The sequence below is a fragment of the Oncorhynchus mykiss genome, chromosome 17, assembly GCF_057628025.1.
Source record: "Oncorhynchus mykiss isolate SJ-2025 chromosome 17, ASM5762802v1, whole genome shotgun sequence".
Taxonomy (NCBI): domain Eukaryota; kingdom Metazoa; phylum Chordata; class Actinopteri; order Salmoniformes; family Salmonidae; genus Oncorhynchus; species Oncorhynchus mykiss.
Window position 1 is genome coordinate 74556529 of NC_143038.1, and position 23227 is coordinate 74579755.

Consider the following 23227-nt stretch of genomic DNA (forward strand, 5'->3'; position numbering starts at 1 on the left):
TGGCCCTAGCGCAATTAGAGCTCCATATGTCTGTCTTCAAGAAGGGTTTGACAGCTTAATCAATTTTTTTTTGCAGGCTCATATATTTTATAGATAGGTACAGTATGTCAGAGGGAGAATCTCGTAATGAGCCTCCGATGTTTGATGAAGTGGGGAGTTTGCAGACAAGTGGGCCTACACAGCGAAAGAGAGAACGTTTTTCTATTCATACATTCTCGTAAATGGCCCAGGAGAAAAACAGAGAGAAAAAGAGAGAAACACAAAGAGAGAGAGAGAGAGAGAGAGAAGAAACCGAGAAAGAAACAGATTGACAGAGATAGAACACAGAGAGAGACAGAGAGAAACACAGACAGAAGATGTCGATAGAAACAGAGAGAGAAACAGATTACAGAGACAACACAGAGAGAAACACAGACATAGGATGCAGAGAGACAAACAGAGATAAACTAAATGGAACAAACACCAAATTGAGACTCTGAATGCAGAATTCTTCAAAAACATCATTAATGTACAATGTAAAACACCAAATAATGAATGCAGAGCAGAATTAGTCCGATACCCGCTAATTATCGAAATCCAGAAAAGAGACGTTAAATTCTACAACCACCTAAAAGGAAACGATTCCCAAACCTTCCATAACAAAGCCATCACTTACAGCGAGATGAACCTGGAGATGAGTCCCCTCTGCCAGCTGGTCCTGGGGCTCTGTTCACAAACACAAACACACCCCACAGAGCCCCAGGACAGCAACACAATTAAACCCAACTAAATCATGAGACAACAAAAATATAATTACTTGACACATTAGAAAGAATTAACAAAAAAACAGAGCAAACTAGAATGCTATTTGGCCCTAAACAGAGAGTACACAGAGACAGACTACCTGACCACTGTGACTGACCCAAACTTAAGGAAAGCTTTGACTATGTACAGACTCAGTGAGCCATGCCATTGAGAAAGGCTGCGGTAGACAGACATGGCTCTCAAGAGAAGCGCACTGTCCACAAAATGAGGTGGTACTGCACTTCCTAACCTCATGCAAAATGTATGACCATATTAGAGAAATATTTCCCTCAGATAACACAGATCCACACAGGTTTATAAACTCCCATATCTATTGGGTGAAATAGCACAGTATGACATCACAGCAGCAAGATGTATGACCTGTTGCCACAATAAATCGGCAACCACTGATCTTTATTTATTTTTGTATTTGAACTATTTACGAATAGTTGAAATGTCTCTATTCCTTTTAAACTTTTGTGAGTGTAATGTTTACTGTTCATTTATTTTATTTTATTTTTTCAGTTTATTATCTATTTCACTTGCTTTGGCAATGTGAAGATACAGTATGTTTCCCATACCGATAAAGCCACGTAAATTGAATTGAAACAGAGAGAGAAACAGAGACATGAACAGAGAGAGAAACAGAGAGAGGTCAACACAGAAGCCAAGAACTTGAGATAGCACAACATCGATCTCTCTGGCCACTACAGACGAGTGAGATTATTATTGTTTGGAAATAACAAGACTTTTAGTCTTCCCACAAAACCTTCTGACCTCTATTTCTCAGATGGAGGCCCTACTGCCCTACTCATTGAACTAATCTGCATACTAAAGGAAATGTTTTTGTACAACGTGGGTGGGAAGGTTAATGTGAATGCTGATATCTTACGAAAGCTACAGTATAATTCCATGTACAGTGATGATGATGACAAGGTGACATTTCTAAGAAACAAATAGAGTCCAAAATGTTTCTGGTCAAACGTAGTGCACAATATAGGGAAAATGGTGTCTTTTCAGACATACCCAAATGTCAATGTCAAAGATGTCGCTAATTAATGAATTAATAGCTGGAAGCTTAATACAGTGACCATTTTTCAACGGAAAGCTAGCAATCACGACATATAATTGATTTGACACGGACAAATGCAGTTTTATTTCTGCATAATTGCGGTTTAATCCAAAATCAATTAGCCTTCCAGAGTATATCTATTACCATGGATGAAGATGTTGGAGAGGGAGAACATTGTGAAAGGTCAGAGACAAAGACAATTATCTTTTTTGAAATGGACAATGTGACATTTACATTTTTTTTTACTTTCGTGGCTAAAGCGACATTTTATATTTAAAAGAAAAATATATACATCAACTAGTCAGTCTTATCAGAGAAACAGAAAATATAACAGGGAACATTTTTAAGTAGATGAGAGTAAAACAACAAAAAGTTTTTGTGTCATTGGAGTCCAAAAAAAAATGGTAAAGGGAGAGCCTAGCCTGTTCTAGGATGTCAAATCAGAAATGTCTCTTTCTTTAGATTACAATAGGATCACTGGTCACAGGGTTCGTGCAGAGAGTAGCAAGTCAAATTCAAGGACTTTCAAGTACTTTTTCAAGCACTCATATTTCTAATATTTCAAGGAAAATCAATTTGTAATAGTTCCTATTATGCAATTGTTTCAAGTCGCCACCAGATGGCAGTGTATCACCACAACCTCATGGCAAAAAACTACCTTACAAGTTCTACTCAATAATATGTGTTACACTACTTATTTACAAAATACATGAAAATAAATCAGTACTGATGATGTTGACTGATTTCCTTATATGACCTGTAACTCAGTAAAATCTGCTAATTAGGATAGGTGTCCCGTTTCCCGTCTTGAGATATTTTTGATGATGTTACTATGGAATACTGAAGTATAATTACAAGCATTTCGTAAGTGTCAAAGGCTTTTATTGACAATTACATGAAGTTGATGCAAAGAGTCAATATTTGCAGTATTGACCCTTCTTTTTCAAGACCTCTGCAATCCGCCCTGGCATGCTGTCAATTAACTTCTGGGCCACATCCTGACTGATGGCAGCCCATTCTTGCATAATCAATGCTTGTAGTTTGTCAGAATTTGTGGGGTTTTGTTTGCCTCTTGAAGATTGACCACAAGTTCTCAATGGGATTAAGGTCTCTGGAGTTTCCTGGTCATGGACCGAAAATGTCAATGTTTTGTTCCCTGAGCCACTTAGTTATCACTTTTGAATTATGGCAAGGTGCTCCATCATGCTGGAAAAGGCATTGTTTGTCACCAAACTGTTCCTGGATGGTTGGGAGAAGTTGCTATCTGAGGATGTGTTAGTACCATTCTTTATTCATGGCTGTGTTCTTAGGCAAAATTGTGAGTGAGCCCACTCCCTTGGCTGAGAAGCAACCCCACACATGAATGGTCTCAGGATGCTTTACTGTTGGCATGACACAGGACTGATGGTAGCGCTCACCTTGTCTTCTCGAGACAAGCTTTTTTCCGGAACCCCCAAACAATCGGAGAGGGGATTCATCAGAGAAAATGACTTTACCACAGTCCTCATCAGTCCAAACCCTGTACCTTTTGCAGAATATCAGTCTGTCCCTAATGTTTTTCCTTGAGAGAAGTGGCTTCTTTGCTGCCCTTCCTGACACCAGACCATCCTCCAAAAGTCTTCAGATGCACTCACACCTGCCTGCTGCCATTCCTGAGCAAACTCTGTACTGGTGGTGCCCCGATCCCGCAGCTGAATCAACTTTCGGAGACTGTCCTGGCACTTGCTGGACTTTCTTGGGCGACCTGAGGCCCTCTTCACAACAATTGAACCGCTCTCCTTGAAGTTCTTGATGATCAAATAAATGGTTGACTTAAGTGCAATCTTACTGGCAGCAATATCCTTGCATGTGAAGCCCTTTTTGTGCAAAGCAATGATGACGGAACATGTTTCCTGTTAACAAGTTAACGAGAGAATAACTGACATGATGTCAGCTCGCCCATTTGTGGCAGGGTTGAAATGCAGTGAAAATGTTTTTTTGGAAATTCAGTTAATTTGCATGGCAAAGAGGGACTTTGCAATTAATTGCAATTCATCTGATCACTCTTCATAACATTCTGGAGTGTATGCAAAATTGCCATCATAGAAACTGAGGAAGCAGACGATGTGAGAAATTAATATTTGTGTCATTATCAAAACTTTTGTCCATGACTGTAGGTATATAACTGTCATATATTGGTTGAAAGCTTAAATTATTGTTAATCTAACTACACTGTCTGATTTACAGAGAAAACATGCTATGTGATTGTTTGAGAACACATCAAAATACCGGCACAGGTTTCATACATTCACAAATAATGACTAAATATTAAATTACTTTTTTTGAAAATCTTCCTCTGATTTGTCATCCAAAGGGTCCCAGCTATAACATGTAGTGTCGTTTTGTTAGATAAAATCCTTCTTTATATACCAAAAAGTCGGTTTAGTTGGCGGCATCGATATGAGGAATCCACTCGTTCAACAGGCAAAGAATGGAATCCGGAAATCTTCCCCTAAACCTCATTTCAACAAGTCAAAATACGTTTCTATTTACTCGTCAGATACCCTAAAATGTAATCAAACTATAATATTTCTTACGGAAAGAAGTATGTTAAAAAAGAAACAGGGTGGCGCAGCGGTCTAAGGCGCTGCATCGCTCTGCAGCAGCCGGCCGCGACCAGGAGGCCCATGGGGTGGTGCACAATCGGCCCAGTGTTGTTTAGGTTAGGGAGGGTTTGGCCAGCAGGGATATCCTTGTCTCATCACGCACAAGCGACTCCTGTAGCGGGCCGGGCGCAGTGCAAGCTGACAAGGTCGCCAGGTGTACGGTGTTTCCTCCGACACATTGGTGCGGCTGGCTTCCTGGTTGGATGCGCGCTGTGACAAGAAGCAGTGCGGCTTGGTTTGGTTGTGTTTCGTAGGACGCATGGCTCTCGATCTTTGGCTCTCCTGAGTCCGTACTGGAGTTGCAGCGATGAGACAAGACCAACTGGATACCACGAAATTGGGGAGAAGAAAAGGGGTAAAAAAAATAAATAAAAATAAATCATTCAAAATAAACCGATTTTAGCAGGTGCGTTCTGTATTCATGGTGCGCACAAGAATTTCCAAGACTTGTACTTGTGGCCCTGTACTAAAACTGATATTTCATTTTTGAAGTTACTGAAACTTTCAGGCAAAAATGTTGAAAAAAGGTGCCTAACCCTAAGAAGATTTAATTAAAATAATTCCCACAGTCAGCGAAGTCTCTCTGCTACTTGCCACTGTAGGTCTGGACTGAGGAAGTTCGTTTCACCTCGCGGCCTATGTCGTGGGCAGAGTTTCCCGTTGGACAGAGTGGTGAATGAATTTGCAAGAGTGATTAGGGAAACATAACAAGCACAAATTAATTATTCATGATTCCACTCATTCGCAGAGGTAGGCATAGTTATAACTCAGATCAAGAAGCACTCTGAGCGTTGATCAACGCTGGGAATGCAAAACAGCATATTTGGAAAGTATACCCCATTACATTTTTTAAATGTTGTTTCAGCCTTATGCTCAAATAGATAAAAAAAAAAAATCCCCAGCAATCTACACACAATACCCCAGAATTTTTGGGCAAATGTTATTAAAATAAAAAACAGAAATGCATTAGTATTCAGACCCTTTGCTAGGAGAGCTCAGGTGCATCTTGTTTCCAATGATCATCCTTGAGATGTTTCTACAACTTCATTGGGGATCACCTGTGGTAAATTCAATTGTTTGGACAATATTTTGAAAGGCACACACCTGTCTATATACAGTGCAAAAACCAAGCCATGAGGTTGAAGGAATTGTCCGTAGAGCTGGACAGGATTGACAGGATTGTGTCAAGGCACAAATCTGGGGAAGGGTACCAAAATATGTCTGCAGCATTGAACAAGAAGTTTGGAACCACCAAGACTCTTCCTAGAGCTGGCCGCCCGGCCAAACTGAACAATATGGGAAAAAGGCCTTGGTCAGGGAGGTGACCAAGAACCTGATGGTCACTTTGACAGAGCTCTTGTTCCTCTGTGGAGATGGGAGAACCTTCCAGAAGGACAACCATCTCTGCAGCACTCCAACAATCAGGCCATAATGGTAGAGTGGCCAGACGATAGCCATTCTTCAGTAAAAGGCACATGACAGCCCGCTTGGACAAAAGTTTACGCAAAGTACTGAGTAAAGGGTCTGAAAATGTATGTATATGTGATGTATTTTTTTTTTATAAATGAGGAAAAATTTCTAAAAAACAGTTTTTGCTTTGTCATTATGGGGTATTGTGATGTCATGATGGGGTATTGTTATGTCATTATGGGCTATTGGGATGTCATTATGGGCTATTGGGATGTCATTATGGGGTATTGTGAAGTCATTATGGAATATTGTGTGTGGACTGATTTGAAAAAAACAAATTAATAACATTTTAGAATAAGGCTGCAATGTAACAAAATGTGGAAAAAGTCAAGGGGTCTGAATACTTTCCGAAGGCACTGTAGATTTCCAATGATTGTCAAAAACGAAAATAACTAAATGAAAAGGTGAGTAAACTCTATTTCACAAATAAAATGTACGTACACAGAATGTACCCTCCTTGGCAAACCTCATTCATAAACATCAATATCCTGCCAGGCAGTATTGAATCTACATTTTGCCCAGAATTTTAGCTACGATGTGACGTTTAGCAGCGCCTAATCAGTCAGTTTTGTACCTGCCTGGCTGAGTGACAATGTGGGTGGAATGAGCGAGCTCGCCTGGCAACCAGAGCGCGAAATACATGAGGAAATGAAACACTCTGTAGTCTGCCGGGAATTGAATTAGCAACACTAATACATTTTTCAAATATTTTTCTTATTAACATATTTGATCGCTTTCGGTTCTCATTTTAATTCAACTACTTTTCAAGTTCCACCTTTGACAAATTGTCTGACTTTCAGTACTTGAATTTCAGAGTGCCAAATTCAAGTTTATTGAGCACCTTAAGCACCGCGTGCCAACCCTGTTGTCAAGAAGTAGTGAAACTATGAATCATTATTCATTTATTTTAAATATGGCTGCCGATGGGTGGGGTTATGTGGTTTTGGGACTGTTCTATTGGTTCCAGATGGGTGGGGTTATGTGGTTTTGGGACTGTTCTATTGGTTCCAGATGGGTGGGGTTATGTGGTTTTGGGACTGTTCTATTGGTTCCAGATGGGTGGGGTTATGTGGTTTTGGGACTGTTCTATTGGTTCCAGATGGGTGGGGTTATGTGGTTTTGGGACTGTTCTATTGGTTCCAGATGGGTGGGGTTATGTGGTTTTGGGACTGTTCAATTGGTTCCAGATGGGTGGGGTTATGTGGTTTTGGGACTGTTCTATTGGTTCCAGATGGGTGGGGATATGTGGTTTTGGGACTGTTCTATTGGTTCCAGATGGGTGGGGTTATGTGGTTTTGGGACTGTTCTATTGGTTCCAGATGGGTGGGGTTATGTGGTTTTGGGACTGTTCTATTGGTTCCAGATGGGTGGGGTTATGTGGTTTTGGGACTGTTCTATTGGTTCCAGATGGGTGGGGTTATGTGGTTTTGGGACTGTTCTATTGGTTCCAGATGGGTGGGGTTATGTGGTTTTGGGACTGTTCTATTGGTTCCAGATGGGTGGGGTTATGTGGTTTTGGGACTGTTCTATTGGTTCCAGATGGGTGGGGTTATGTGGTTTTGGGACTGTTCTATTGGTTCCAGATGGGTGGGGTTATGTGGTTTTGGGACTGTTCTATTGGTTCCAGATGGGTGGGGTTATGTGGTTTTGGGACTGTTCTATTGGTTCCAGATGGGTGGGGTTATGTGGTTTTGGGACTGTTCTATTGGTTCCAGATGGGTGGGTTATGTTCTATTGGTTCCAGATGGGTGGGTTATGTTCTATTGGTTCCACTTTCCCATGCAACCTCAATCAAGAGCAGATAAAAGCTATATAAAATATTTTAAATGGTGCTTGTAGCCAGGTCTGGTGCAGTGTGGCTGGTTGCAGGATATTCAGGAACATAAAAGAGCAGTTGGGGTGTTTCTTCCTCAGATACCACCTACTGATTGGGCCGTTGAATTATTGAAAAAGATCACTCCAAAGAAGACTGAATGATTTTATCAGAAGGCAATAGAGAGAGAGAGAGAGAGAGAGAGAGAGAGAAAGAGAGAGAGAGAGAAAGAGAGAGAGAGAGAGTATTCACCCCCCTTGGCATTTTTTCCTATTTTGTTGCCTTACAACCTGGAATTAAAATAGATTTTTTTTGGAGGGGGTTGTATCATTTGATTTACACAACATGCCTACCACTTTGAAGATGCAAAAATAGTTTTTATTGTGAAACAAACAAAAAAATAAGACAAAAAAAACTGAAAACTTGATTCTGCATAACTATTCATCCCCCCCACAGTCATGACTTTGTAGAGGGTTCCGCTGGTGAACAGCGATCTTTATGTCATACAACAGATTCTCAACTGGATTGAGGTCTGGGCTTTGACGAGGCCATTCCAAGACATATAAATGTTTCCCCTTAAACCACTCGAGTGTTACTTTAGCTGTATGCTTAGGGTCATTGTCCTGCTGGAAAGTGAACCTCTGTCCCAGTCTCAAATCTCCCTGTATTTAGCCCCATCCATCTTTGCTTCCATTCTGACCAGTTTCCCAGTCCCTGTCTATGAGAAACTTGGGGTGATGAGAGGTGTTGGGTTTGTGTCAGACATAACATTTCCCTTGACGGACAAAAAGCTTAATTTTAGTGTCATCTGACCAGAGTACCTTATTCCATATGTTTGGGGAGTCCCCACACATGCCTTTTGGCGAACACCAAGCGAACACCAAACGTGTTTGTTTATTTTTTTCTGTAAGCAATGGCTTTTTTTATGACCACTCTTCCGTAAAGCCCAGCTCTGTGGAGTGTATGGCTTAAAGTGGTCCTATGGACAGATACTCCAATCTCCGCTGTGGAGCTTTGCAGCTCCTTCAGGGTTCTCTTTGGTCTCTTTGTTGCCTCTTTGATTAATGCCCTCTTTGCCTGGTTTGTGAGTTTTGTCGGTTGGCCCTCTCTTGGCAGGTTTGTTGTGGTGCCATATTCTTACCATTTTAAATAATGGATTTAATTGTGCTCTGTGGAATCCAAATAAAAATCTACTTAACTAAGGTTGTAATGCAACAGAATCAGAAAAACTGCAAGGGGGATGAAGGCATTTACAACTGTATGCTCCTTTGTTCCAACAAACTACACCACATTACTACAGCCATCCAGTCTAGATGTAACCAGACTACATTACTACAGCCATCCAGTCTAGATGTAACCAGACCACATTACTACAGCCATCCAGTCTAGATGTAACCAAACTACATTACTACAGCCATCCAGTCTAGATGTAACCAAACTACATTACTACAGCCATCCAGTCTAGATGTAACCAGACTACAGCACATTACTAGAACCATCCAGTCTAGATGTAATCAGACTACATTACTACAGCTATCTACAGCTATCCAGTCTAGATGTATCCAGACTACATTACTACAGCTATCCAGTCTAGATGTAACCAGACTACATTACTACAGCCATCCAGTCTAGATGTAGCCAGACTACAGCACATTAATACAGCCATCCAGTCTAGATGTAATCAGACTACATTACTACAGCTATCTACAGTCATCCAGTCTAGATGTAACCAGACTACATTACTACAGCTATCCAGTCTAGATGTAACCAGACCACATTACTACAGCCATATAGTCTAGATGTAGCCAGACTACAGCACATTACTAGAACCATCCAGTCTAGATGTAATCAGACTACATTACTACAGCTATCTACAGCTATCCAGTCTAGATGTATCCAGACTACATTACTACAGCCATCCAGTCTAGATGTAGCCAGACTACAGCACATTACTACAGCTATCTACAGCCATCCAGTCTAGATGTAGCCAGACTACATTACTACAGCCATCCAGTCTAGGTGTAGCCAGACTACAGCACATTACTACAGATATCTACAGCCATCCAGTCTAGATGTAGCCAGACTACATTACTACAGCCATACAGTCTAGATGTAGCCAGACTACATTACTATAGCCATCTACAGCCATCCAGTCTAGATGTAGCCAGACTACATTACTACAGCCATCCAGTCTAGATGTAGCCAGACTACATTACTACAGCTATCTACAGCCATCCAGTCTAGATGTAACCAGACTACAGCACATTACTAGAACCATCCAGTCTAGATGTAACCAGACTACAGCACATTACTACAGCCATCCAGTCTAGATGTAACCAGACTATACCACATTACTACAACCATCCAGTCTAGATGTAACCAGACTACATTACTACAGCCATCCAGTCTAGATGTCTGGTTACAACAGCACATTACTAGAACCATCCAGTCTAGATGTAACCAGACTACAGCGCATTACTACAGCCATCCAGTCTAGATGTAACCAGACTACATTACTACAGCTATCTACAGCCATCCAGTCTAGATGTAGCCAGACTACAGCACATTACTACAGCCATCCAGTCTAGATGTAACCAGACCACATTACTAGAATCGTCCAGTCTAGATGTAACCAGACTACATTACTATAGCCATCCAGTCTGGATGTAACCAGACTACATTACTACAGCCATCCAGTCTAGATGTAACCAGACTACAGCACATTACTACAGCCATCCAGTCTAGATGTAACCAGACTACACCACATTACTACAGCCATCCAGTCTAGATGTAACCAGACTACACCACATTACTACAGCCATCCAGTCTAGATGTAACCAGACTACATTACTACAGTCATCTACAGCCATCCAGTCTAGATGTAGCCAGTCCACATTACTACAGCCATCCAGTCTAGATGTAACCAGTTATAACTAAGATGTACTGTTTCTATCATCTGTCCCTCAGCATGCTATACCACCCTACAGCCAGTTAGAACTAAGATGTACTGTCTCTATCCTCTGTCCCTCAGCATGCTATACCACCCTACAGCCAGTTAGAACTAAGATGTACTGTCTCTATCCTCTGTCCCTCAGCATGCTATACCACCCTACAGCCAGTTAGAACTAAGATGTACTGTCTCTATCCTCTGTCCCTCAGCATGCTATACCACCCTACAGCCAGTTAGAACTAAGATGTACTGTCTCTATCCTCTGTCCCTCAGCATGCTATACCACCCTACAGCCAGTTAGAACTAAGATGTACTGTCTCTTTCCTCTGTCCCTCAGCATGCTATACCACCCTACAGCCAGTTAGAACTAAGATGTACTGTCTCTATCCTCTGTCCCTCAGCATGCTATACCACCCTACAGCCAGTTAGAACTAAGATGTACTGTCTCTTTCCTCTGTCCCTCAGCATGCTATACCACCCTACAGCCAGTTAGAACTAAGATGTACTGTCTCTATCCTCTGTCCCTCAGCATTCTATACCACCCTACAGCCAGTTAGAACTAAGATGTACTGTCTCTATCCTCTGTCCCTCAGCATGCTATACCACCCTACAGCCAGGTAGAACTAAGATGTACTGTCTCTATCCTCTGTCCCTCAGCATGCTATAACACATCAGTACTTTTTATTCCTTTCCTTGTTTTACTTTCTGGGATGAGACGTTGTTTCTCCATGCGTTTTGAAACGTTGATCTGACATTGTTCTCCGTGCATTTTAAAACATTGATCTGATACTGTTCTCCATGCGTTTTGAAACATTGATCTGATATTGTTCTCCATGCGTTTTAAAACATTGATCTGACATTGATCTCCATGCGTTTTAAAACATTGATCTGATATTGTTCTCCGTGCGTTTTAAAACATTTAACAACAGTGCTGGATTTGAGGAATCGATGTTGAACCTCTTAGTCTTAGTGTGAATATGTTATGCCTAACTCTTTGATTCAATCTAAAATTACAAATATAATCACATCCCGTTTGATCCAACCCAATTATTCATTGATTAGATTGGCGGTTGAAATGTCATCACGATGAGGCCAGCCTTGAGAGCCTTTCTCTCTGATGTCTAATACATCAAATCAACATGGTCATAGAAACAACGCTCTCATTGGTCGACAATCACAGTACCAAAACCAAACAAATACTACATTGTTGAAGATAGAACAGGTTGTCACACTGTACCTTTCTTACAAACAAGGACAAGGATGCCAACATAGCAATGAAACTTCAATATGATTCAGAGGTTTCTGTCTAAGAGGCGACTCGTGGATGACCTCATTATATACATTAGTAAGGTTAAAGCCAGTGTGTTTCTCTACGACAATCGGGCCATATGGACTGAATATGATTCAGAGGTTTTTGGACATACTATTAGTATTTAAACAAGTAAGCTAGTTGAGAACAAGTTCTCATTTACAACTGTGACCTGGCCAAGACTAAGCAAAGCAGTGTCGACACAAACAACAACACAGAGTTACACATTGAATAAAACAAACATAGGATTTGGTTCTAGTAATGTGGTCTGGTTACATCTAGACTGGATGGCTGCAGCTGGGAGGAGGTGTTCTTATTCTCCATGGACTTTACAGTGTCCCAGAACTTTTTGGAGTTTGTGCTACAAGATGCAAATTTCAGTTTGAAAAAGCTAGCCTTTGCTTTCCTAACTGCCTGTGTACATTGGTTCCTGACTTCCCTGAAAAGTTGCATATCGCGGGGGCTATTCGATGCTAATGCAGTACACCACAGGATATTTTTGCGCTGGTCAAAAGCAGTCAGGTCTGGAGTGAACCAAGGGCTATATCTGTTCCTGGTTCAATTTTTTTTGAATGGGGCATGCTTATTTAAGATGGTGAGGAAAGCACTTTTAAAGAATAACCAGGCATCCTCTACTGATGGATACCCATGCCAGGTCAATTAGAAAGGCCTGCTCGCTGAAATGTTTTAGGGAACATTTGACAGTGATGAGGGGCGGTCGTTTGACCGCAGACCCATTACGGACGCAGGCAATGAGGCAGTGATCGCTGAGATCCTGGTTGAAGACAGCAGAGGTGTATTTTGAGGGCAGGTTGATTAGGATTATATCTATGAGGGTGCCCATGTTTACAGATTTGGTTTGTGCCTGGTAGGTTCATTGATAATTTGTGTGAGATTGAGGGCATCAAGCTTAGATTGTAGGATGGCCGGGGTGTTAAGCATGTCCCTGTTTAGGTCACATAACAGCACGAGCTCTGAAGATAGATGGGGGGCAATCAATTCACATATGGTGTTCAGGGCACAGCTGGGGGCAGAAGGTGGTCTATAGCAAGCGGCAAAGGTGAGAGACTTGTTTCTGGAAAGGTGGATTTTTAAAAGTAGAAGCTTAAATTGTTTGGGCACAGACCTGTATGCTAAGACATAACTTTTTGGTGGTCTTCCTAAGCCAGGATTCAGACACAGCTAGGACATCCGGGTTGGCAGAGTGTGCTAAAGCAGTGAATTAAACAAACTTATGGAGGAGGCTTCTAATGTTAACATGCATGAAATCAAGGCTTTTACGGTTACAGAAGTCAACAAATGAGAGTGTATAGGGAATGGGAGTGAAGCTAGGCACTGCAGGGCCTGGATTAATCTCTACATCACCAAAGGAGCAGAGGAGGAGTAGGATAAGGGTACGGCTAAATGCTATAAGATCTGGTCGACTAGTTTGTTCGGAACAAGAGTGTAAAAGGAGTAGGTTTCTGATTGCGATAGAATAGATTCAAGGCATAACGTACAGACAAAGGTATGGTAGGGTGTGAATACAGTGGAGGTAAACCTATGCATTGAGTGACGATGAGAGCGATATTGTCTCTAGAAACATCATTTAAACCAGGTGAGGTCACCGTATGTGTGGGAGGTGGAACTAAAGGGTTAGCTAAGGCGTATTGAGCAAAGCTAGAGGCTCTACAGTGAAATAAGGCAATAATAACTAACCAAAACAGCCATGGACAAGGCATATTGACATTAGGGAGAGGCATGCGTAGCCGAGTGATCATAGGGGTCCAGTGAGTAGCTGGTCGAGCTGGAGACAAAACGATTCAGACAGCTCGCGGGTCAGGGCTAGCAAGCAAGCAGAAGGGCCTTAGAGGGATGTCGCGACGGAGAGGTCTGTTGTAGCCCCCTTGTGCTGTTACGTCTGCAAACCAGTCATGATAGATCAGCAGGGCTCCATGTAGTAAAAGGGTCCAGGCCAATTAGTAAAATAGGTATAGTGGCCAAAGAATTTGTCCGGTGGGCCTCTTCAGCTCACATTCCGATATACTCTAGATTTACCCTAGCAAAACACAAGCCTACCCCGTCAACAATACCCTAGCAAAACCCAAGACTACCCCGTCAACAATACCCTAGCAAAACCCAAGGCTACCCCGTCAACAATACACTAGCAAAACCCAAGCCTACTCTATGGTAGTAGCTCTCACCGATGCCCCTAGTGGACGGTTTTGAAGGCATCTCTCGACATCCTGAGTACTGGATCACATAAACGTCCCCATTCGTCTACTATAATGGATTAATTCTTATACAAATCAGTTAAGTACAATAGTGTCTATGCAAATCCACCACGCCTACCATAAATCAGTTTTTGTCACATTCAAGCACTAGCATACATGTTATAATAACCATAAAATTCTCCACGTTAGCCATCATTTAACCAGTCTGCCTAGCTACCTCTAAATGAAAGGTAGGGCTCCCGAGTAACGCAGTGGTCTAAGGCACTGCATCTTAGTACAAGATGTGTCACTATAGTCCCTATAGTTTGATTCCAGGCTGTATCACATCCGGACGTGATTGGGAGTCCCATAGGGCATCGGACTATTGGCCCAGCATCGTCTGGGTTTGGCCCCGGGTAGTACGTCACTGATAAGAATTTGTTCATAACTGACTTGGTTACTTTAAAACAAAGACACAGACCACCAGCAATGACGCACACAGAAACAGGCAGGCTAATGGGTCCATCATCCGTGTTTACAGAACCAGATAAACAGGCCGCTAACCATACAAGACAAGCAGGTAAATGGGGAAAGTCTAAACTAGAGCTGACCACCATGATTCCCAGGCTCCAGATAGTGTCCAGGAGACAGAGGATGATTCCCAAATGGCGGTCTATTCCCTGTAGAGCCCTTACGGGGGCCATGGTCTAAAAGTAGTGCACTAAAATAGGAATAGGATGCCATTTGGAATGCAAACTGAGAGACAGATTACATTACATGAACAGAAATAGATGTGTGTCTGTATGGCTGTACAGGGGTTGAGACTGGTGGTACACAAATTCAACTGCTAGCCTGATTTGCTGCCTCTATCAGTTATTTGACTTGACAGGGGAGTCTTCCTCTAGGAAAGTATTGTGGTTCTCAACAAGGATTGTGTATTCAGTCACTTGACGGATGGATGTTGGCAACAGTTTTGAGCACACCTTTCATCTCTGGCTATTTATGGTGTACTCAAAAGCTGCACATTATGGTATTCCAGTACATGATGGTGTTCCAGTACATGCTGGTGTTCCAGTACATATTGGTGTTCCAGTACATGATGGTGTTCCAGTTCATGCTGGTGTTCCAGTACATATTGGTGTTCCAGTACATGATGGTGTCCCAGTACATAATGGTGTTCCAGAACATGATGGTGTTCCAGTACATGATGGTGTTCCAGTACATAATGGTGTTCCAGTACATGATGGTGTTCCAGTACATTATGGTGTTCCAGTACATGACGGTGTTCCAGTACATATTGGTGTTCCAGTACATATTGGTGTCCCAGTACATATTGGTGTTCCAGTGCATGCTGGTGTTCCAGTACATATTGGTGTTCCAGTACATATTGGTGTTCCAGTACATGCTGGTGTCCCAGTACATGCTGGTGTTCCAGTACATGCTGGTGTTCCAGTACATATTGGTGTTCCAGTACGTGATAGTGTTCCAGTACATGCTGGTGTTCCAGTACATATTGGTTTTCCAGTACATGCTGGTGTCCCACTACATATTGGTGTTCCAATACATGATGGTGTCCCAGTACATAATGGTGTTCCAGTACATGATGGTGTTCCAGTACATGATGGTGTTCCAGTACATGATGGTGTCCCAGTACATGATGGTGTCCCAGTTCATATTGGTGTTCCAGTACATATTGGTGTTCCAATACATATTGGTGTTCCAGTACATGATGGTGTTCCAGTACATGCTGGTGTCCCAGTGCATATTGGTGTCCCAGTACATATTGGTGTTCCAGTACATGATGGTGTTCCAGTACAACAAACAAACAAGCCTCCCTGTGTTGGTCCTCAGACATGACAATAACACAGCTGACATCTAGAGTCCAGACTCTGAAATCCTCATGGTTTCCTGCCTCAGTAATTTCGTGATTTAATATATTTTAAAATCAGAGTGCCACATTCAGCATCTTTAAGTAGAACAATTCGGTCAACTCAGCTCACAGCAGCGTACAACTATAGCCGTCCTAAAATAGCACCCTGTTCCCTACAGGGTGTAATATTTCTGACAAGAATCCACGGACATAAGTCGTGTACTATATAGGGAATAGGGCGTCATTTGGGATTCATAACCTAGTATTTCCCAGTCTGGGATAGAAGATAAAACAGGTCACCCCCCAGAAAAAACTGAAGTATTCGTCACGGTGATGGATTGAGTAATACGTGATGTTCTAAACCTGTTGTCAGACTGGTTATATTGCTTGATACAGGGTGCTATACACATCTAGGCTAGGCTAGCAGACAGATCCTGGTTTTTCCCGTGTCTCACGTTCAGTGTTTACATCTCAGAATAGGATCCGTTCGCCCTACCCAATTAAATCTTATTCACTTTAATCTAAGACGGTAAAACTTATCCTAGATCCTACTCTGAGACTCTTTAAGAAAATGGGTTTATAGCTATATGCGTTGACCCTATTTCAAGGACATGATACTGTATATGCACTATCGGCAACCCCTCAACTTAGAGGATTCAGCTTTTTCAGCCACACCCGTTGCTGACAGGTGTATAAAATCGAGCGCACAGCCATGCAATCTCCATAGACAAACATTTAGAGTAGAACGGCCTATACTGAAGAGCTCAGTGCTAAAGCTGCCCCGGATAACTGTAAGTGGATCTATTGTGAAGTGGAAAAGTCTAGGAGCAACAACGGTTACAGCCGCAAAGTGGTAGGCCACACAACCTCACAAAACAGGACCGCCGAGTGTTCATCTGTCCTCGGTTGCAACACTCAATAGCGAGTTTCAAACTGCCTCAACGTCAGCACAATAACTGTTTGTTGGGGGCTTCATGAAATGGGTTTCCATGGCCGAGCAGACGCGCACATTCCTAAGATCATCATGCACAATGAAAGCGTCGGCTGGAGTGATGTAAAGCTCACCACCATTGGACTCTGGAGCAGTGGAAACGTGTTCTCTGGAGTGATGAATCAGGCTTTACCATCTGGCAGTCCATTGGATGAATTTGGGTTTGGCAGATGTCAGGAGAACGCTACCGGCCCGAATGCATAGTGCCAACTGTAAAGTTAGGTGGAGGAGGAATAATGGTCTGGGGCTGTTTTTCACGGTTCGGGCTAAGTCCCTTAGTTCCAGAGAAGGGAAATCTTAACGCTACAGCATACAATGCCATTCTAGATGATTCTGCGCTTTCAACTTTGTAGCAACAGTTTGGGGAAGGCCCTTTCCTGTTTCAGCATGACAATCAAATGAAATGTATTTATATAGCCCTTCTTACATCAGCTGATATCTCAAAGTGCTGTACAGAAACCCAGCCTAAAACCCCAAACAGCAAGCAATGCAGGTGTAGAAGCACAGTTGCTAGGAAAAACTCCCTAGAAAGGCCAAAACCTAGGAAGAAACCTAGAGAGGAACCAGGGTACGAGGGGTGGCCAGTCCTCTTCTGGCTTTGCACAAAGCACAGAGCCCTGACCTCAACCCCATCAAACACCTTTTGAGATGAATTGGAACGCTGACTGCGAGCCAGGCCTAATCTCCCAACATCAGTACCCAACCTCACTAATACTCTTGTCACTGAGTGGTAGCAAGTCCCGCAGCAATGTTCCAAGATCTAGTGGAAAGCCTTTCTAGAACAGTGGTGGCTGTTATCTGGCAGCAAAGGGGGACCAACTCCATATTAAAGCCCATGATTTTGGAATGAGATGTTCGACGAGCAGGTGTCCATATACTTTTGGTCATGTAGAGTATATCAATGAGAGAAACATAGCCAAGCACAAGCACCAGGGAAGAAGGGATCACACTCTCTGAGTAGAAGGGGATCACTCTGTGGATATAAGGGATCACACTCTCTGGGTAGAAGAGGATCACTCTCTCTGGGTAGAAGAGGATCACTCTCTCTGGGTAGAAGAGGATCACACTCTCTGGGTAGAAGAGGATCACTCTCTCTGGGTAGAAGAGGATCACTCTCTCTGGGTAGAAGAGGATCACTCTCTCTGGGTAGAAGAGGATAACTCTCTCTGGGTAGAAGAGGATAACTCTCTCTGGGTAGAAGAGGAGCACATACTTATGTAACTCAGATCAGGTTGCTATTAAAAGTTCAACCAAAATGATTGTAGTCCTTTTGCTTGAGTCAATCAAACCCCTTAACAGAAAGATGTGACCAACAGTACCATCACCCACTCCTTGAGGAAGACAGAACGCTGGTTCACAAGGCTACAGTACCATCATCCACTCATTGAGGAAGACAGAACGCTGGTTCACAAGGCTACAGTACCATTACCCACTCCTTGAGGAAGACAGAAGCTTCCTTATGTTACAGCTACAGAACAACTAGTCTTCCTGAGGCAGGTTCATATTGTTTGGAGCCAGGGCATATCCACACAAAAACCGTAACCACCACATGAAGCTTCTGAAGGATTGGAGGTCAACCATCTACAGGCGATTCTCTCGTACTTTGTGATTATTTAGACTACTATTCGCCCACACCCACACCCATGTATCCCTCTACAGAGCACGGTACACATCATCTTCCATTTTATGTATTGTCTCAAGAGGATCCAAAGCCAAATAAAGACAAGCCAGGAACGCCTCTGTATTGCTTTACAAAAATAATGTATTATTTTCCATGGAGGTTTAAAATAATAAAATAAATAAACAATAGTGAAACCTGGAATGGAGAAAACTTCTGGTAAATATATACAGGAACACTGGTCTATTGAAGAGTGAAACATTGGTTTATGATCAATCACAAGTTTGGAAGCCTGAAGTTTAAAAAGTCCGCTGGAGTTTCATATCTATTCAGTTTCCATGGATGTTTAAAACGTTGGTCGTTTCTCCTGCCAGAGAAAGTTGCAGATTTGAAATCTTTCTCTAATCTATTCTGCAGTCCGCTGCATGAATAATCAATGTTCTGTAGATATTTCCACCGTCCACAGCCCATTGGAAACGGCTGAGCCTAATTAGCCAACTGATGTGTGGGGAGAAATCGGGGAGGATAACCCCCCCCCCCCCAAAGAAAAACCAAAGAAACACAAACACACTCAACCCCTAGGACCAATAGAGTAGAGGATTATGGGAGTGGAGCGCCGTCGGTAGATAAACCAGAACGATACAGAACAAAACCCTGAAACCAGGAAGAGAAAGCCCTTTTGGTGAATAAGATGCTCATTAAACTCTTCTGTAACAGACTGCGTCCCAAATGGCACACTATTCCCTAAATATATATATATAGAGAGAGAGAGAGTGAGGGAGGGAGGGAGGGAGGGAGGGAGGGAGGGAGGGAGGGAGGGAGGGAGGGAGGGAGGGAGGGAGGGAGAGGGAGAGAGAGTGAGAGAGAGAGAGGGAAAGGGAGAGACAGAGAGACAGAGAAATACAGAGCAAGACCGAGAGAGAGAGAGAGAGAGAGACAGAGAAACACAGAGAAAGACTGAGAGAGAGAGAGAGGGAGAGAGAGAGGGAGAGGGAGAGAGAGAGAGACAGAAAGAGACAGATAGAGAGAGACAGAGAGAGACAGAGAGAGAGAGAGAGAGAGAGAGAGCGAGCCCTGTGGGCCCTGGTCGAAAGTAGTGCACTATAAAGGGAATGGGGTGCCATTTGGTAGCTGTATCATACTCATCCTGTGAATAATAAAGGGAGAAAACAGAGGATATTAGGGCAGATGATATTAACAGGCTTTTTACCATGGCTTTGCTGGACCTGCTAACTGTGATTTTATTGCCAGGTGTGAACCAGTAGGTGATTATGTTAAAGCGTAGACCTCTGTCAAACTGGAACCGCAGAGCAAAACTCTAGGCAACAAAATGACACATTAATCAAATGCATGTGCATCACATTACAATTACTGGTTGTTTTAACCAGCAGACGTTAGCAGGTTGTATCACAACCCGGACGTGATTGGGAGTCCCGTAGGGCGGCGCACAATTGGCCCGGCGTCGTCCGGGTTTGGACGGGGTAGGCCGTCATTGTAAATGACAAATTTGTTCTTAACTGACTTGGCAAGTTAAATTAAGGTTAAATAAAAAAATATATATAAATATTTAAAAAATTGCAGGCTCAATATCTTGTTAGTTTCTGAGCTAGAATATTGCTACAGCCTAAAGTTCGTCTCATGAAAATCTAGCAGAGTAACTTCCTTCCCTGTCTTCCTGACCCGGGGCTTGATCTCGGGACCCTATGTACACAACACTCCATCACTCAAAGTCAACAATACTATCTGACAGGGCAAGACTAGAGCCAACTGTCAAACCGTGAGGCATCTCTGGGAGGGTGTCATCACGGCCAGATGGGAACATTAGATAAGATAACATTACAGAACATTAGAGAACATTATAGAACACAAGATAACATAAGATAACATTAGAGAACATTAGAGAACATTATAGAACATTGTAGAACACAAGATAACATAAGATAACATAAGATAACATTAGAGAACATTAGAGAACATTATAGAACACAATATAACATACGATAACATTAGAGAACATTATAGAACACAAGATAACAGAAGATAACATAAGATAACATAAGAGAACAATATAGAACATTTTAAAACATTAGAGAACATAAGATACCATTTTGAACATAAGAGAACATAAGATAACATACGATAACATTATAGAACAATAGAGAATATAAGATAACACTAAACACTATAACACTATAACACTAAAATTTGATCATATTACTCCAGTGTTAACCTCCCTACACTGGCTTCCTGTCAAGGCAAGGGCTGATTTCAAGGTTTTACTGCTAACCTACAAAGCATTACATGGGCTTACTCCTACCTATCTCTCTGATTTGGTCCTGCCGTACATACTTACACGTACGCTACGGTCACAAGACGCAGGCCTCCTAATTGTCCCTAGAATTTCTAAGCAAACAGCTGGAGGCAGGGCTTTCTCCTATAGAGCTCCATTTTTATGGAATGGTCTGCCTACCCATGTGAGAGACGCAAACTCGGTCTCAACCTTTAAGTCTTTACTGAAGACTCATCTCTTCAGTGGGTCATATGATTGAGTGTAGTCTGGCCCAGGAGTGGGAAGGTGAACGGAAAGGCTCTGGAGCAACGAACCGCCCTTGCTGTCTCTGCCTGGCCTGTTCCCCTCTCTCCACTGGGATTCTCTGCCTCTAACCATATTACAGGGGCTGAGACACTGACTTACTAGGGCTCTTTCATACTGTCCTTGGGAGGGGTGCGTCACTTGAGTGGGTTGAGTTACTGATGTGATCTTCCTGTCTGGGTTGGCGCCCGCCTTGTGTTGTGCCGTGGCGGAGATCTTTGTGGGCTATACTCGGCCTTGTCTCAGGATGGTAAGTTGGTGGTTGAAGATATCCCTATAGTGGTGTGGGGGCTGTGCTTTGGCAAAGTGGGTGGGGTTATATCCTTCCTGTTTTGCCCTGTCCGGGGGTGTCCTCGGATGGGGCCACAGTGTCTCCTGACCCCTCCTGTCTCAGCCTCCAGTATTTATGCTGCAGTAGTTTATGTGTCGGGGGCTAGGGTCAGTTTGTTATATCTGGAGTACTTCTCCTGTCCTATCCGGTGTCCTGTGTGAATTTAAGTATGCCCTCTCTAATTCTCTCTTTCTCTCTTTCTTTCTTTCTTTCTTTCTTTCTTTCTTTCTTTCTTTCTTTCTTTCTTTCTTTCTTTCTTTCTTTCTTTCTTTCTTTCTTTCTCTCTCTCTCTCGGAGGACCTGAGCCCTAGGACCATGCCTCAGGACTACCTGACATGATGACTACTTGCTGTCCCCAGTCCACCTGGCCGTGCTGCTGCTCCAGTTTCACTGTTCTGCCTGTGATTATTATTATTTGACCATGCTGGTCATTTATGAACATTTGAACATCTTGGCCATGTTCTGTTATAATCTCCACCTGGCACAGCCAGAAGAGGACTGACCACCACACATAGCCTGGTTCCTCTCTAGGTTTCTTCCTAGGTTTTGGCTAGGTTTCTAGGGAGTTGTTCCTAGCCACAGTGCTTCTACACCTGCATTGCTTGCTGTTTGGGGTTTTAGGCTGGGTTTCTGTACAGCACTTTGAGATATCAGCTGATGTACGAAGGGCTATATAAAATACATTTGATTTGATTTGAGAACGTAAGATAACATTAGAGAATATAAGATAACACTAGAGAACATTAGAGAATATAAGATAACACAAGATAACATACGAAACACTAGAGAACATTTGAGAACATACGATAACACTAGAGAACATTAGAGAACATACGATAACACTAGAGAACATTAGAGAACATACGATAACACTAGAGAACATTTGAGAATGTAAGATAACACTAGAGAACATACGATAACACTAGAGAACATTAGAGAATATAAGATAACACTAGAGAACATTCGATAACACTAGAGAACATTAGAGAATATAAGATAACACTAGAGAACATACGATAACACTATAGAACATTAGAGAATATAAGATAACACTAGAGAACATTAGAGAATATAAGATAACACTAGAGAACATTAGAGAATATAAGATAACACTAGAGAACATTCCCCAGATAGGTCACTTTAACACTCACCTGATTCTCTGGACAGCTGATGAAAGGCATCCACTCCCTTCTCTCCATAGGATCCTTCTGACGCGACGGTAGATACGTAGTTCCAGCCCATGGCCTTGACTATGTCCACCATGGCTTGGGCTTGGAACGAGTCCGGAGGCACCACGCGAGAGAAGAAGTCGTATCGTCGGTCGTCGCTCAGCTCCGGGGCCGTGGAGGCATAGCTGATCTGAGGAATCTGAGGAGAGAGGGAAGAAGGGTTAAGATGGAGAGGACATCATAATGCCAATCATGGCTGTTTTCTCGGGTTGGGGAATGTAAAGTCGATATAGTAGTACTCTGATGCGTAACAGCTTGCTCCACAAGGTGGAATACGATGTGCTGGACAGATGGCAGTCAGCAATAGGACTGCACTTGTCACACAGTACCAGTCAAAAGATATTGAAGACATCAAAACTAT

General features: G+C 42.6%; 1 protein-coding gene across 1 annotated transcript in view; it reads right to left on the reverse strand.

The window, feature by feature from the left end:
* LOC110493301 (metabotropic glutamate receptor 7) overlaps positions 1 to 23227 on the reverse strand; it is a 358957-nt gene that overhangs the window by 224928 nt on the left and 110802 nt on the right. Inside the window, exon 2 of the mRNA XM_036950952.2 lies at positions 22789 to 23005. Within this exon, the coding sequence (XP_036806847.2) occupies positions 22789 to 23005 (217 nt within the window). The remainder of the gene's footprint in view (positions 1 to 22788; positions 23006 to 23227) is intronic.